This window comes from Podarcis filfolensis (assembly GCF_964270895.1).
Source record: "Podarcis filfolensis genome assembly, chromosome: 2".
NCBI lineage: Eukaryota > Metazoa > Chordata > Lepidosauria > Squamata > Lacertidae > Podarcis > Podarcis filfolensis.
The window spans coordinates 89,738,960-89,752,930 of NC_139605.1; the positions used below are offsets into that span (position 1 = coordinate 89,738,960).

At 45.4% G+C, this 13,971-nt stretch overlaps 1 protein-coding gene across 21 annotated transcripts in view; it reads right to left on the reverse strand.

Moving 5' to 3' along the window:
• ITGB4 (integrin subunit beta 4) overlaps window positions 1-13,971 on the reverse strand; it is a 71,772-nt gene that overhangs the window by 3,137 nt on the left and 54,664 nt on the right. For 4 of the 21 annotated variants that reach the window (XM_083598050.1, XM_083598049.1, XM_083598051.1 and 1 more), the window contains 11 exons: window positions 12,887-13,024; window positions 12,057-12,239; window positions 11,387-11,518; window positions 8,384-8,605; window positions 6,472-6,639; window positions 5,372-5,542; window positions 3,942-4,091; window positions 2,514-2,702; window positions 2,033-2,188; window positions 1,612-1,776; window positions 676-792 (listed from right to left, as the gene is read on the reverse strand). In XM_083598050.1, the coding sequence (XP_083454176.1) occupies window positions 676-792; window positions 1,612-1,776; window positions 2,033-2,188; window positions 2,514-2,702; window positions 3,942-4,091; window positions 5,372-5,542; window positions 6,472-6,639; window positions 8,384-8,605; window positions 11,387-11,518; window positions 12,057-12,239; window positions 12,887-13,024 (1,791 nt within the window). Of the gene's footprint in view, window positions 1-675; window positions 793-1,611; window positions 1,777-2,032; window positions 2,189-2,513; window positions 2,703-3,941; window positions 4,092-4,577; window positions 4,698-5,371; window positions 5,543-6,471; window positions 6,640-8,383; window positions 8,606-11,386; window positions 11,519-12,056; window positions 12,240-12,886; window positions 13,025-13,971 lie in introns of all 21 variants that reach the window. The other 17 variants (XM_083598039.1, XM_083598040.1, XM_083598041.1 and 14 more) reach the window with 7 other exon arrangements.

The following is a 13,971-nucleotide window of genomic DNA, read 5'->3' on the forward strand; positions in this document are numbered from 1 at the left end:
TTGGGCCAGAAGCTGGGGATTCTGAAGCTGCAATTGCCACCTGGGCAGATGTTTTGCCACCTGAGATGAAATACAAGATGACACTCCCCTCCCCCCCGGAATCTGACTGGGAGGGCAGTTGAATCTTGCTTCAGCACCGCTGATGGGACAACAATCTTCATCATACCTGAGGGAAGCGTACTAGCTGAGGAGGTGCTAAGGAGAAGGGGGATACTTGAGGCACCTGCCCCACTTTGCCTAACGGTAGGGCTTGCCCCAACTGCCACGTAAAGGTTCTGCAAACACTTGATGTCAGAATGGAATGAGATTTAAATGTGGTTAATTTCAGTCAGGCATCCCTTTTGGCCTCTTTTGTACTGAGAAGGTAGTCCTAGCTGCATTCACATGAACTAAGACAAACTAGGTGTTTCTATACGGCTTAAATATAGACAGAACTATTCCTATACTGTGCACAGATGACTGGCAGAAGTGGATTCTCTACAACACGCACCATGCCTGGAGATGCCAGAGACTGAACGAGGGACTTCCTCCATGCAAAGCCACTGAGCTACGACCATTTCCAACGCATGTTTTGGCTGCTCTCAAATGGATCCCGGATTGCTGCCCATTTATGTTACCCCACAGAATGTGTTGAGATCCTAACCAGCCCCTATTCCCACAGTGCTTCTTTCTTACCTGCGTATAAAGGATCCAGTGGGGAGTGAGTGATGCTGGTTTGGGTACTGTATTCTGTGGGGAGATTGTAGACCTCCTCTCTGGTGAACTGCTGTGTTCCAAACTGAGAAAAGGCCCCTGAACCAGAAAGGGTATATTAGTTTAATTGTATCTCAGGGTCTGCTTAGTAAGAGGAAATTCTTTGTACATTTTAATTTAAATACAAGGCACCAGAGAGCCTGACACATATGCACCACCTCCTTGACCAAACCAGAAAGGAAATTATAAGGCTGCTTATGTTCACACTGGGGTATTCAGGTGACAGGTGAGATGACAGCTCTGGTGTTGCAAGCATTTTAAAATTTACCTCATCCTACCCAAATACCTTTTGGTTTGTAGAGTTATATCCCAACCTTTCCCCCTCAGGAGCTCAAGATACATGGTACTCCTAAAGACCCTGAATTTATCCACATATTAACCTGGTGAGGTAGAGGTTAGGCTAACAGACATTGTTTGGTCCAAGGTTACCCAGTGAGCTTCACAGCTAAGTGGGGATTTAAACTCGCCGCGCCCCCCCCCAGGTGCTAGTCTGACACACTAACCATTACCCCACATTGGCACATCACACTGCACAACACACAGAGACACACAGGAGCCACATCATCAAGTTTATCTCTCATGTTTCTTCCCTTGAGCTGTTTGCTGTGCAATAATTTACATGGAGGGGCCTCAGCAGAACCTCCAATGCTCTGCTCAGCATGGCCTATGCGCAGGAATGCTCTTTCCTACCCATTCCTTTTCATGACTTCACCAGTCTCTCCATGCTCAGATGTGGCACAAACTGATTATTATTTATTTAACATTGTTTTTAAAAATTCTATCCTGTCCTTCCTCCCCCGAAGAGCCCAATTATACCTAAGTTATTACTGTCTCCGGGGTGGGGGTGGGGGTGCGTACCTGCATCTTGAGATTCAATAGTGATAATTCCTTCCCTTTCAGGCCCAAAGCCTTGTGTGGTCTTTGCTTGGACTTTAAACTTATATGGAACATTTTCACTCAAGTAAGGTACTGTCAGCGTGGTCTCTAGGTTGTCTCCCTCCACGTAGATATTCCTGGGTTCCCCTGTGGATCAGAAACAAGAAGAACAGGTAGAACCTAGAGAATAAGTAATAAAAGTTCCTATCAGAGGCACCTATCTACCTTATCAGCTCCTTTGACATGCCAGTAGCCTTAATTCAGTAGCCTCTCTGCCCCTGCAGACGTCTGATGCACATACAGAGCTTGGCACCTGCAGGGGCTGCCCTCTTCTGTGAGTCAGGAAATACAGTGGGAGTTCTACAACTGAACTGCATTCCCTGCAATCAGAACTTTCACATACCTCCACCATGCAGCATCTCACAGGTGACCATATAGCCCAGAATTAACCCATTGGGTTGGCGGGGTCTGTCCCAGCTCAGCTGAAGAGAGTCTGGACTCAGGGCCGTGAACACCAGAGGCCCCGGGGCACTGGGAGTGCTCAGAGTAAACGGTGATCCTACAACCGCAAGAACAAAAAAAATGGTCACCATCTCACAGGAGAAAGCAAAGCGAACGAGCAGGCAAAGACTGACACATGTGCAATCTTACATTTGATTTATGTTCCTAATTAAAAAAAAACAAAAGCCCCACGACACCTTAACTTTTTTGGAAAGTGAAGGACCATAATACATAGTTCCCATGATAAGTACAATTCTTCTTAGCTCAAAACCAATGTCAAAGAAAATCAAAATTTCTGTAGGGACAGTTTTGTATACTGGCAACTCATAAAAGCTGAGTGAGCTCATTTCATCACAGTTAGTAAACCATGAAGACCACATTACCTGGGACAGGACTCAGAGGGCTGCGCGGGTCCACTTGTGACTCAATAGTTATCACGCCTTCTCTCTCTGGACCCCATCCTTCATCACTTTGCGCCTTCACTTTGAAGACATAGGAGTGGTTAGGCAGTAGGTCATCCACCACTACGGAGTTCTGGTGAGGGTTGGGAATAGTAAGTCTCTGGATCTCTCCTAGGGAACAGGAAGACAACACAGTCACTTATCACAATCTGCTGTACCAAAACCTGCAGTTTTCACTGGCAAACTGATAACTACTGCGGGAAAGGCGGCCTCCTTGAGGTCACACTAATGAGGGCTGCTACCCAGAAGATGCATTCCATGCATGCAACTTCAGTGTAGAAAATTGTGAGAGTCCTCCCACGTAAAGTTCTTTGTACAGGATGAATGCACACATATCTGCTCTGTTGAAGGGCTGTCCATTCATCTATATGACATCATGGAAAAATAAAAGCCATGGGTGCTGCCAGTTTTTTTGACTGGGAATCAAAAGTGCCCTATTTATTTTGAACTGAGGGTTCTTCATCAGAGGCAGAATCTACATGCTGTCCCTTGTTCCAGCCAAGCAAATGCCTCAAAATAGATTTTGAGTGATCTGTTAGAAGGCATTAATTTTTCTGGTGTAGGGAAGACCATGAAGATGAGAGGTAGCCCGTGCTGCGGAAGAGGCTCCCTGTAGCTAAGGAAAAAAGGGACATCAAACTGTCTGCTCTTGCAGCACATCCACAGGACACAAAAATCAGGATGGGCTCTTAAACTGCATGTCCTGTCAATGGATTATTGGATGTCATATTTTTACACACACACACACACACACACACACACACACACACACACACAGTGGTACCTCAGGTTAAGTACTTAATTCGTTCCGGAGGTCTATTCTTAACCTGAAACTGTTCTTAACCTGAAGCACCACTTTAGCTAATGGGGCCTCCCACTGCCGCCAGAGTACGATTTCTGTTCTCATCCTGAAGCAAAGTTCTTAACCCGAGGTAATATTTCTGGGTTAGCGGAGTCTGTAACCTGAAGTGTATGTAACCTGAAGTGTATGCAACCCGAGGTACCAATGTATACAGCTGGGCAGAAATAACACTAAGCGGTGTTGTTGACAACAACACCCATCAGCCCCAGCCAGCATGGCAAGTGGTCAAGGAGGATGGGAGTTGTAGTCCTAAAACATTTGGAGGGCGCCAGTTGGGGAAGGCTGTAGCCAAAAAACTAGGAGCATGAAAATGGTGTGTTGTTTCTTCACACTGAGCAGGGAATAACATCTTTCTGATTTTTAATTCCAAGGTACACTCTGTGCACTGGTCACCTGATAATATGATCTTATGAATGAAACACACACACACACACACACACACACAAAACCCTCAGCCCTACATGATCAGCACAGGGGCCTTCACTGACCTCCGTTGAGGAGCTGGTACTGTACGCTGTATCCTTGCACTTCTTTATCGCATTGTGGCTCCTGCCAGCTGACCTTCAGGGAGGTAGGCCCCAGGGCAGAGAAGACTAAGCGCGTAGGCGTGTCAGGAACACCCAGCTGCATCCTGGAATCTGAGGCAGAAAATCACAGGTTTGGATCTGAAGGCAGGGAAAGGCCTTGCCCACAAATGGGGGAAGCTCCTTATGTGTCTCAGGAGAACAAGCAGAATGTCCCCTCATCAAATAAAGGGCTAGTAGTCAGGCCTATTGAGAATCTGGCTAGAAGGACTTCAGATGCTGAGGTAAAGCAGCTAGCTGAGTGGAAGTATAAGGCTGTGCACACACCATACATTTGAAGCACCTTCCCCCTCAAATAATTGTAGTTTACACTATATAGAACTAAAATTTCCAGCGCCCTTAACAAATCACAGTTCCCAAGATTCTTATTTTTGTGGGGAGGGGGAAGCTGCAGCTTGAGGGCCCTCTGCCAAAGAATGAAGTTGATTTAATTAAGCAGAAAAAAAGAGGGAAGGAGATCTGATTTTCTCCTGCCCCCCAAACCTGGATCCCCCCAGGCACAGCAAGGTCCCGTGCAGAGGCCAGGTTAAGCTCACTCACCCTGAAGCACTGTGTCCAGGTTGCTCAGTGCCTCACGGACATCTTCGGAGTGAGTGCGGCCCCTGGCCTTCTGGGGGACAGCATAATGTACCCTGGGCTGTGTGCCTTGCCCTGACATGCCTGCACAGAGAAACAAAATCAGTGCTATCAACACAAAGGCTTGGGCATGGCAGGGGTGACTTGATGATGCCCTGAATCCCTTATCTAGCCCAACGAAAGAATTATGAGCAAATGTTGCAGAGACGGTTAACTAAGCAACTGGTGACAACCTTCAGATGTCACCAGGACATCTTTTTTATGGTGAAAAAAGAAGGTTTTCAGGGTATCTCAAGGGTTTGCTGAGCCTGATCCAGAGTCGTGCCATCCAATTAAACTTGAACCTTGATCTATGAGAGTAAATTTCAAGAGGGACATTTTGCACTGTTCTTCCTGCAGCTTCTCAATTTAAGGCCTGTGGATACAGACACAGACATAAAACAATAGCTTTGCCAAGGATGAAAAACACAGAGTGCTGCTGCGGAAGCCACACAAAGTCACGTGTGTTACTCAGCTTGGATAGCTGTAGTCACTGAAGTGCTGCAGGCTGCAAATGGAAGTTGTCATGGTGAAGGAGCATGAAAGTTTGGGTGTGGGGAGCACAGTGAATTGCTGCATGCACACACATGCACACAAAGCTGGTGGAAGACTGGAGGAAATTTCATAACATGGATAGATTAGCTGGTTATAGGATGAGTCACTTCAGGTAGGGAAAGCAACCAGGAAGACAATGAGCCATGCTATGTCATTCGCGATACCTAGGTATTTGGAAATCCAAGAGGGCCCGTCAGCCATGACTATAGAATCCCGAGCATCACTATCGCCATAGTAACCCTTCACCTTTGCCCTCCTGAAGCCCTCATCCTGAGGCATCAGGACCATCCTCCCAGTATCTTCATGTATGGGAGGGAATATCCTCCTGGACTGGTCTACAAGATAGGGCAAAACAGAGAGAAAGAAACAAGCACCATTGAAGACACCAAAGGGGATTGCAGCACCAGTGTCAGGCGCAGAGCCAGAGGAAATATCCCACTGCTGAACTAGCACTTGGGATATTTCAAGTCAGAAGGTAGCCATGGAGGCTACAGACAAAGTCGCAGATAGCAAGCCCACCAAGTAAGGGAGAGAGGAAGCACAGGGAACTGGTTGAGACTGAGAAAACTCCTCAGCATAAGAAATAGTGTGGGGGAAAAGAGACAAGGACAACCTTTCTCTTGTGATGCTAGCACCTTGGGATAAGTCCTGAACCACCACTATGCCCAGGCAGAAGAGACAGAGAGACAGAGGTTTTGTAGTGTGCTTTTCACACACCATGATGTCCAGGTGACAATCAATCTTGCGGATGTTGATACGAAAACCTTGAAACTTGTCAAAGGCTATGTACACATTAGTGGCTTAAAACACAGAGAAGTCACCAGTGATGGGGTGGGGATGTCTTCACCAGATGTGCATTGCTTGATTTGTTTTCCTGGCCATGCCACCCCCATAACTCCTATTCGATGAAGTTGTCGTCTACACATGTGTTGCTATCTGCACGTGTGCAATATCTATCTGCACTGTATGCATCTCCGCTTAACCATGGCTTGCATTTTCAAATCAGATGGAAGCTGGTTTGAGGGAAAGTGCACTAAATAGGGAGCATTTCTCAATAAACGACAGGATGCATACGGATTGCAGCTAATGCCATGTGTATATTCAGCTTCAGACACCAGGAATGGGAGCGCACTGGAGCCAGAGTAAACAGTAATGTGTACACAGCCAAAGTTTCCTCATTAACCAGTTTGCTACAGGACAGGAGGGAACTTCATATCACAAGTAGATTAACTGGTTATGGGATGATGTTCAGCCCAACACTCACCTTGCCCAGACACCACTGTGGCATACTCCCTTGTCTGAGATGAGCTTCCTATTGTCCTTCTCTCGTGGTATACGTGTGGACTTAGATGGTTGTAACTTGTTGTCACATTCCGGGTCAGGCTTCCAATGCTGCCAGGGAAGGCGAAATCCATTCGGCCATTCATGTGTTCTGGAAAAGATTCCATTCACTAAAGTTAACAACGTTCATGACCAATATCTGTGGGTATGTATACGAAGCTAATTAAGCCGAACAGAGACCGTGTACGAAAGATCTGTCAGAACATTCCCAGTGCCTGGGCTTTATTCCAATCTTTAGCTGCAAGTCATTTTGCGGCTTCACATCAACTATTGTCAGCCTCATGAAAAGCAAAAATGCAACAACCGCCCCACCGCCACCACATCACTTAAAACTACAGTGCCAAAGGAAGCTCCACTACTCAGCCATGTCAAGATGTTGTTAAGAACTAAACAGCCTTCCCCAGCAGGTAATTAAAATCAGAAAAGGGGATGCTTGAGTAAGGAAGTGACGCCATATATTTTAGTACTGAATTGACTTTGCATGGGAAACCCTGCAAACGAAACTATTAGCATGATTTAAACCCATTTTACAACCAACCAACCACAGGTTAAAACCTGGTTTCAGACCCTTGGTAAAAGACGAGACATGACCACAAGCAGCTGGTTAGAAACATGATGACATTAATATGATAAGTTCATGTAAGGCAAATATACCTAACAGCTATCAGTCATAACGGCTAAATGGAGCCTCTGGATACAGAGGCCTTGTACCTGTGGGATAAACAACTGGGGGTGGTCATCACCCTTGTGCCCTGCTTGTGAGCTCTTCAGTGGTATCTGGCTGGCTGCCATCAGAAACAGAATGCAAGGCTAGATAGAGACATTTACTAAAATGAATGGTAGATAATGAAAACTAGAAAGCATTGGCTCCTTCCAAATGGCTATAGGAATTAACAGAATTTCTGAACGACCATTGGAATGCATTAAACTCAAGGTGATTGACTACACAGTACAATCCCTTACATGGACCTTTGTCTGTTTTAGAAGAAAATTTAAAAATTAAATTAAATTAGGGGATGCTGAAATACCCTCACGAAACTAGGAGAAGCTGTTGCCTTATACTGACTAGTAAGTTTCTGGGTACACCCAGTGGCCCTGTTCAAAACAATGGAATAATTCCTGTTATAATTCGTGTTAGAATAATTCCTGTTAGAAACTGATTCTTACCCTGAGGAGTTAGTGAGAAGATCGGTCAAATTCAACAGAATGTTACTTAGCATTAAAATAACTTTTTTGAACAACAAAGACAGTTCTGCTTTCCATAATTGGGTTTCTCTGTGGAAAACCTTTCCCATTTAGTCATCGGGTTGAAAGCGGGTAAATTCACAAAGTACCACTGCTAACGCCACAAGTTCTTTCAGAGGGTGGCTGTAGACAACACTCTTTTTAAAAAATCTGCTATACGGAATGCAGGGCTTTTTTCAGCCAGAACTCACTGGAACTCAGTTCCAGCACCTCTCAGGCAGGCACCATTGCCATTCTAAGAGAATGAGGGAGGTGTTCATGGTCAGTTCTGACACCTCCTTTTCTAGAAAAATAGCACTGGTTGAAAGGATCCATGCCATTTGCAGGTGCAGCCTCTTAGCAGTTTCCCAATTCATACCTAGGGTAGGTGACGACCTTGGCACTGCACAATGCATACTATACACAGACAGATCACAACAACATTATGCAAGCAGACTCTGTTACAGGTGGCCAAATATATTACTCCAGCACCAACACCAACATGTATCTACTGTAGCGATGGGAAGGCTAAAATCTGGTTCTAGGCCCTTGGGAGGAGGACGAGACACAACAGTTACTGGAAGGGAGGGAAGAAGGCTGTCGTCCTTCACCTGGTTGGGGCAGGGGAGTCCCACTCCTTGGTAGACTGCGGCTGGCTGCATCACTGTCCACTAGCTCAGAGGGGGTGCTATCCTCATGGAGGAGACCCTCTGTGTCCGAGGAAAAGCAGCTGCTGTCCGAATAACGAGGGATCAATTCTGCTGGGAGCCTCCAGGCGACGCGTCGAAGGTCCAGCTCCTCCCCTAGCAGCTGCACATATTTCCACCGAGAGCCTTTTGGAACAAGTCAAGCACTTGCGTTGGCATAATCAGAAGGGCGCAATAAAAGCAGGCAGTCCGCCGCCTGCAAGCTACCCGCTGCAGCCCTTCGTTATTCACCTAGTCCTAGCACTGACTTACGGGGACAGCACAGAGCTCATCAACAGCAGCATTTGCCTTGCCAGGCAGGTAAGTGGCCTGCCTCACTCATGTACCGTGCCAACGAAATTAGTGCTCAGAATATGGGAGGTTACGTTTCTTAGTGAAATCCACAAGCCCCACTCTCCCAAGTTTAGTCAAATTATGTTGCGCACCGGTGCATGCACGCACGCACACACACACACACTCTTTCAAAACAGTAGCTAAGGGGGCTGTCACACAAAAGATAAAAGGGGTGCCCTCCCTCTGCTTCCTCCCCTTTCACTCCAGACCGCTTACCCCTCTTGGTGTGGCAGCGTTGAAGGACAGCAGAAACTTCACTGGGGCCCCAACAAGGGAACTGGAACAGTGATGCCCTCCCTTATAAGTGGTGGGGGTTTAAGTCCCCTTCTCCTATCAGGAACTGGATCCTAGCCTGCACCCAGCTTTGGCTAATGGGGATGCAGGCCAGGGACTTGGGCTGCGCCAGGGGCGGAGCCGACAGAGCAGGTAGGCTTCCCTCGGATCTGCCCCTTGCCCATTTAAGCAGCCCACACCTGGGGCACTACCTGTTTGTACAGAATGCCAAAATCCTATGCATGTTTCCTTTTTATAAGGCAAGTCCCACTGAGTTCAGTGCCACAGCCTTTGGAAATCCATCCCCAAACTAACAATAAAAAAAGCCTTGACTACAGGAGCAAAACAACCTCCTTACAGAACACAGCATGCGCCACCTGTGTTTGCAATGAATGTTAGAAACCTATCCAGTGTTTCCGGATACTTGGTATTTATTGTACATGCTACAGCTTACTGGAAACTGTTTTAATATGACTATCTTAACAATGTTATTTCAGTTGTTGTTATGTTTTACGGTTGTACACTGGCTTCAGACAATTTATATATAAAGCAGTATAAAAATGTTTTAAAATAAATAAATGCAATTTTAAATAGATGGCATCTGAGCATGTGAAGCACTGCATAGCTACAGCCACCTCTCCCCACCCCCTACTTGTCTAGAATTAAGGGACAAGGCTTCAAGACCAGAAAGTGCAGCAGAAAGTTAGATCCAGAAACTTTCTTTGTAAAAATCAACCATCTAGCCAAGTACATAAGGCTTTCAAGACTCCAAAAGTAGCTGCCACTTCTGTTTTTATTTATATAGCCTAATCTTTGCAGAAAAAAGCAAGTATTTTGCAGTTATGATGGGCAATATTGGTGGGTTTTTCACTGTAACATCCTCAGTTTCTGAAAGCATTGTTTACTAAGGAAAAGGAAATGATAACGCAGCAAAGTCAAAGGTGAATGGTTTCAGAGAAGTAACTGCAGCTGGTGTCAACAAGAAGCTTTGGCCAATTTAAAGAGCAGCAGGAACAGAAGCCTTTAACCAGAGATCCACATACACTCAAATTTGTGTGCGTGTCCTTCATTGCAGTGAAATGAAAGGCAAAGCTGTTCCAATAGAGTTGCTGTGATTGCCCTTGGTTTTAAGAAAGCTTCCTTAAAATTCAGATTATAACTAACAGGTTATAGCTCTCTGGTTCATTATATATTATTGAATACAGTTACCATTCATAAGAACAAAAGAAGATCCCTGCTGGATCTGACCAAAGGCCTATCTAGTCCTGCATCCCATCTCACACAGTAGCCAACCAGATGCCTACATAAGCCTTCATACAAAACATAAGTACAGAATCGCCCTGCCGGCACCCACACTGCAGTGACTGATATTCAGATGCTTGCTGCCTCTAATTCCTGGCGGTAATACAGTAGTTCTGGGCATCACATGCTATGCACATAGTCCAACACAAACTTAGATGCATATGTCAGCCCATTAATTCAACGGACTTAAGTGTGTCAGATTCTTTGATGGCCTGTAGCCTGCCAGCTGTTCTCCACCTGGACAGTAGCAACTTTAAATATTCTCCTCTCGCTATAACATTTTCTCACACATTTGCTGGGAGCAACAGTGCTACAGGTGGGGAAGGGGTGGAATTTTTATACGTAAATGTGAATTGCAGCTGAAATATTGCACATATTTCTTTATGGAGTTTGGAAGACAGACTCTGTTAACCAGTGCCCCATATTTCAGGTCAGAAAGGTAGCTCTCCCACAGGACCTGTTGGCTGGTGAAGTCTTCCTGTTTTTTGTCCCTCCTTGTGAGCCCTGAGCCCCACGTTGAGCCTTCTGTGTTTATTGCACAGAACATGCTTCTCAGCAGAGGTGCGCTAACGGCACATCTTAATCAGTCCTGTTATTTGCTTGCAACACAGTCACATGGCCTAATACTTGATCATCATAAGGTTCTGCGAGTGCACCTAGGCTCTGCACTTAACTAAGCCACATGGCAGCGGATGGTACTCATCACAGCATTTCCTTAAGTGCTACAGTCTACAGAAGCCGCTGCATTGCATTCACAGATGTCATGGGATGCACTTCGATACAAGTCCCTAGTGAATCCAAATGTGTTAGAAGCAGAAGATGTAAAGCACGCCTTAAGTTTCCACAAGTAGGGGTTTCTCTGCCTTGAAATAAGAAAACCTATTTGACTTGTGGCTAGAAATTGCTTCTTAATATGTTTTTGGTTTTACATTCTCCAGAAATTTAAGGCTCCAAGAAACAAAACAAAACATTTTTGCAAACTTCAGCAATGCACTGTACCAGAATCATCTGAGACGCTGGGGTGTTTGCTACCAGCTGGCGAGCGCAGGACATCTGTGCTGTACATCAGGTAGCTATCATAGTCCTCTCCTCCTTCAGCATCAATTATTGGCACATCAGGGATGATGGGAACTGCAAGAAAACAGAAAGTATTCGTATACTAAGGGCTTTCTATACATTTTAAACTAACGTACCCCAAACACATTTTATTCTTAAAGTGACAGCAGCAGAAGCTTCAATCTAGTTCCTGTGATATTTCAGATTGAGTGACAGGGGATAGTTTCATTGTGGTAGAGGAGAAGGATGGATGGATAACAGCCAACTACGTAGCTCGTTGGTGTTCATTTAAAAAAGGGATGTGTGCACCAGCACTAGGGTTGCATGACAGGATAAGACAGCTGCTAATTAATGCACACACTTAAAAAAGTTCATAAATAGTTTGATACTCGTTACCAAATGTCATCACAATCAACAGTCAAAAGGTGTCCATGACACTTGTGCAACTACATTCTATGGGACATGCTCCCCCCAGGAACAAAATATATCATGCAACACATACCCAGTTGAAATGCAGATTCTATGGTGGACATATCAAGCATGCAGAATAAATGAGAATCATTCCAAGTGAAAAACAAGATCTGCACGGCACAAGCTTGGCTATATAACTCACTGGACATAGGGCGCTTGGGTTGTGTGGCCAAGTTAATAGTAGCTTCTCGTTCAGGACCCCATCCAGCTCCATTTTTGGCCTTCACTGTGTAGCGATAGGGCTGCGATTCCCTTAAGTTTTCAATCAGAACCATTCGCTTCTTGGCACCCTCCACCATGACTTTCTTTACGGGCCCAACAGGTCCTGTAAACAGAATGTATATGTAAATACCTTTCCCCATTCAATTGCTGTTTTTGCCTCGTTCCATGTTGACCATCTTTGATTTATGCTAAAGACAGTATGCCTTTCCAATGATATCCCAGCCTTCTGCTGACCCCATTGAAACAGCGTTGTAATATTTTTGAGGGCAAAACTCAAAACAAAGGGAGATATTAATGCCATAGAGTGCATGCAGGTGGCTTGAATTGTTCAAGCATTCAGGAATCACAAGTGGGAAGACTGCTACTGCTGTAGTCATGTCCTGCTAAGGAGCTTCTCATAGGCATCTGGTTAGCCACTTTGAGAACAGAATGCTGGACTAGATGGGCCTCCTATGATCTTATCCCCACTTTGCTATGAAGCTCACTGGATGATTTTGGGCCAACCTCCCAGGGGTGTGTTATGAGGATAAAATGGGGCTGGGGAGTAAATCTATGTTTTGCTTCTAATCACCATGATCTGGGGTTTGTCTGCAGCTCTACCACTGTGAGATTCGACAACAGCAGACTCCGTTGGCATTCTCTAAACGCACACAACTGAATAATTGAAAAAAGATGCTGACTAGTTCAGCCCGGAATAATAGCTTGCAAGGTTGTAGCATGATAAGGGTAGCAGACAGAATCCACGCTTACTGTTGACCTCGTTGACAAGTCCATAGCTGACTTCATAGGCTGTGATAACTCCGTTAGTCTCGGCAGGCTCAGCCCAGCTCAGCTGTGTCACAGTGGAAGAGACTACATTGAAAGCCAAGCGCCCAGGCTCACTAGGAACTGTGAAGTTGAAAGAAAGGCAAGAACATGGGAACAGTTGGATACACTTAAAGCAGTTAATGGAATGTGAACAACAACCCTACTGGATGAGGCTGGTAATATCTCAAATTAAACTACGGACAGTTATTTTAAAACAAATCCCCTAAAATCTATTGCTTCCTAGGTAGTCTAGTCCACTGTTGAACCACTATTATCATTCTCCTAGTGTTTAGCCCAGGGATCACCAACATGGTGTCTGTGGTCATCACTGTGCCCACCAATATCTTCTCTGGTGCCCATGAAAGTCTTAGCAAATATGTCCTCATAAATCCACAATGATCAAGAAACTGTGCTCTTCCTGCTTAGTTTGCACAGGCTTGGTCTCTCCTGCATTGAACATGCCTTGAACATGCCCACATTTCAATGGATGCCAGGACTGGACATCCACCCTCCCTTCTGTTCTCATCAGAGGGGAGGTACAAAGAGCTTCTCTCTATGAGTGAGTGGCTGATATAGGTGCCTTTCTCCCATTGATGCGGGACTAAGAAGTGGCATGCCTGCACTATTTTGGGATCCTGTCCCCATTTTTGTTCTTTTTGATGTGCCATGCCATACCTTCACAACAGACATTTTGTAACCGACAGTCAGGGCACTTTCTCAAAATTCCACTAGTGAAAAAGGTTAACCTCTGGTTTAGCCAAAATCTGTTTTCTTGTAATCTTCACCTATTCATTCTAGTCCTGCCCTCTAGAGCAAGAGAAAACAAGCCTGCTTTATTTAACAGTATTTCATAGATTCACAGAATTGTAGAGTTGGAAGGGACCATGAGAGTCACCTAGTCCAACCCCCTGCAATGCAGAAATCCTTTGCCCAACATGGGGCTCAAACCCACAACCCTGACATAAAGAGTCTCATGCTCTACAGACTGAGCTATCTCCAGGTGGCCATCTGCCAGGGATGCTGCATTT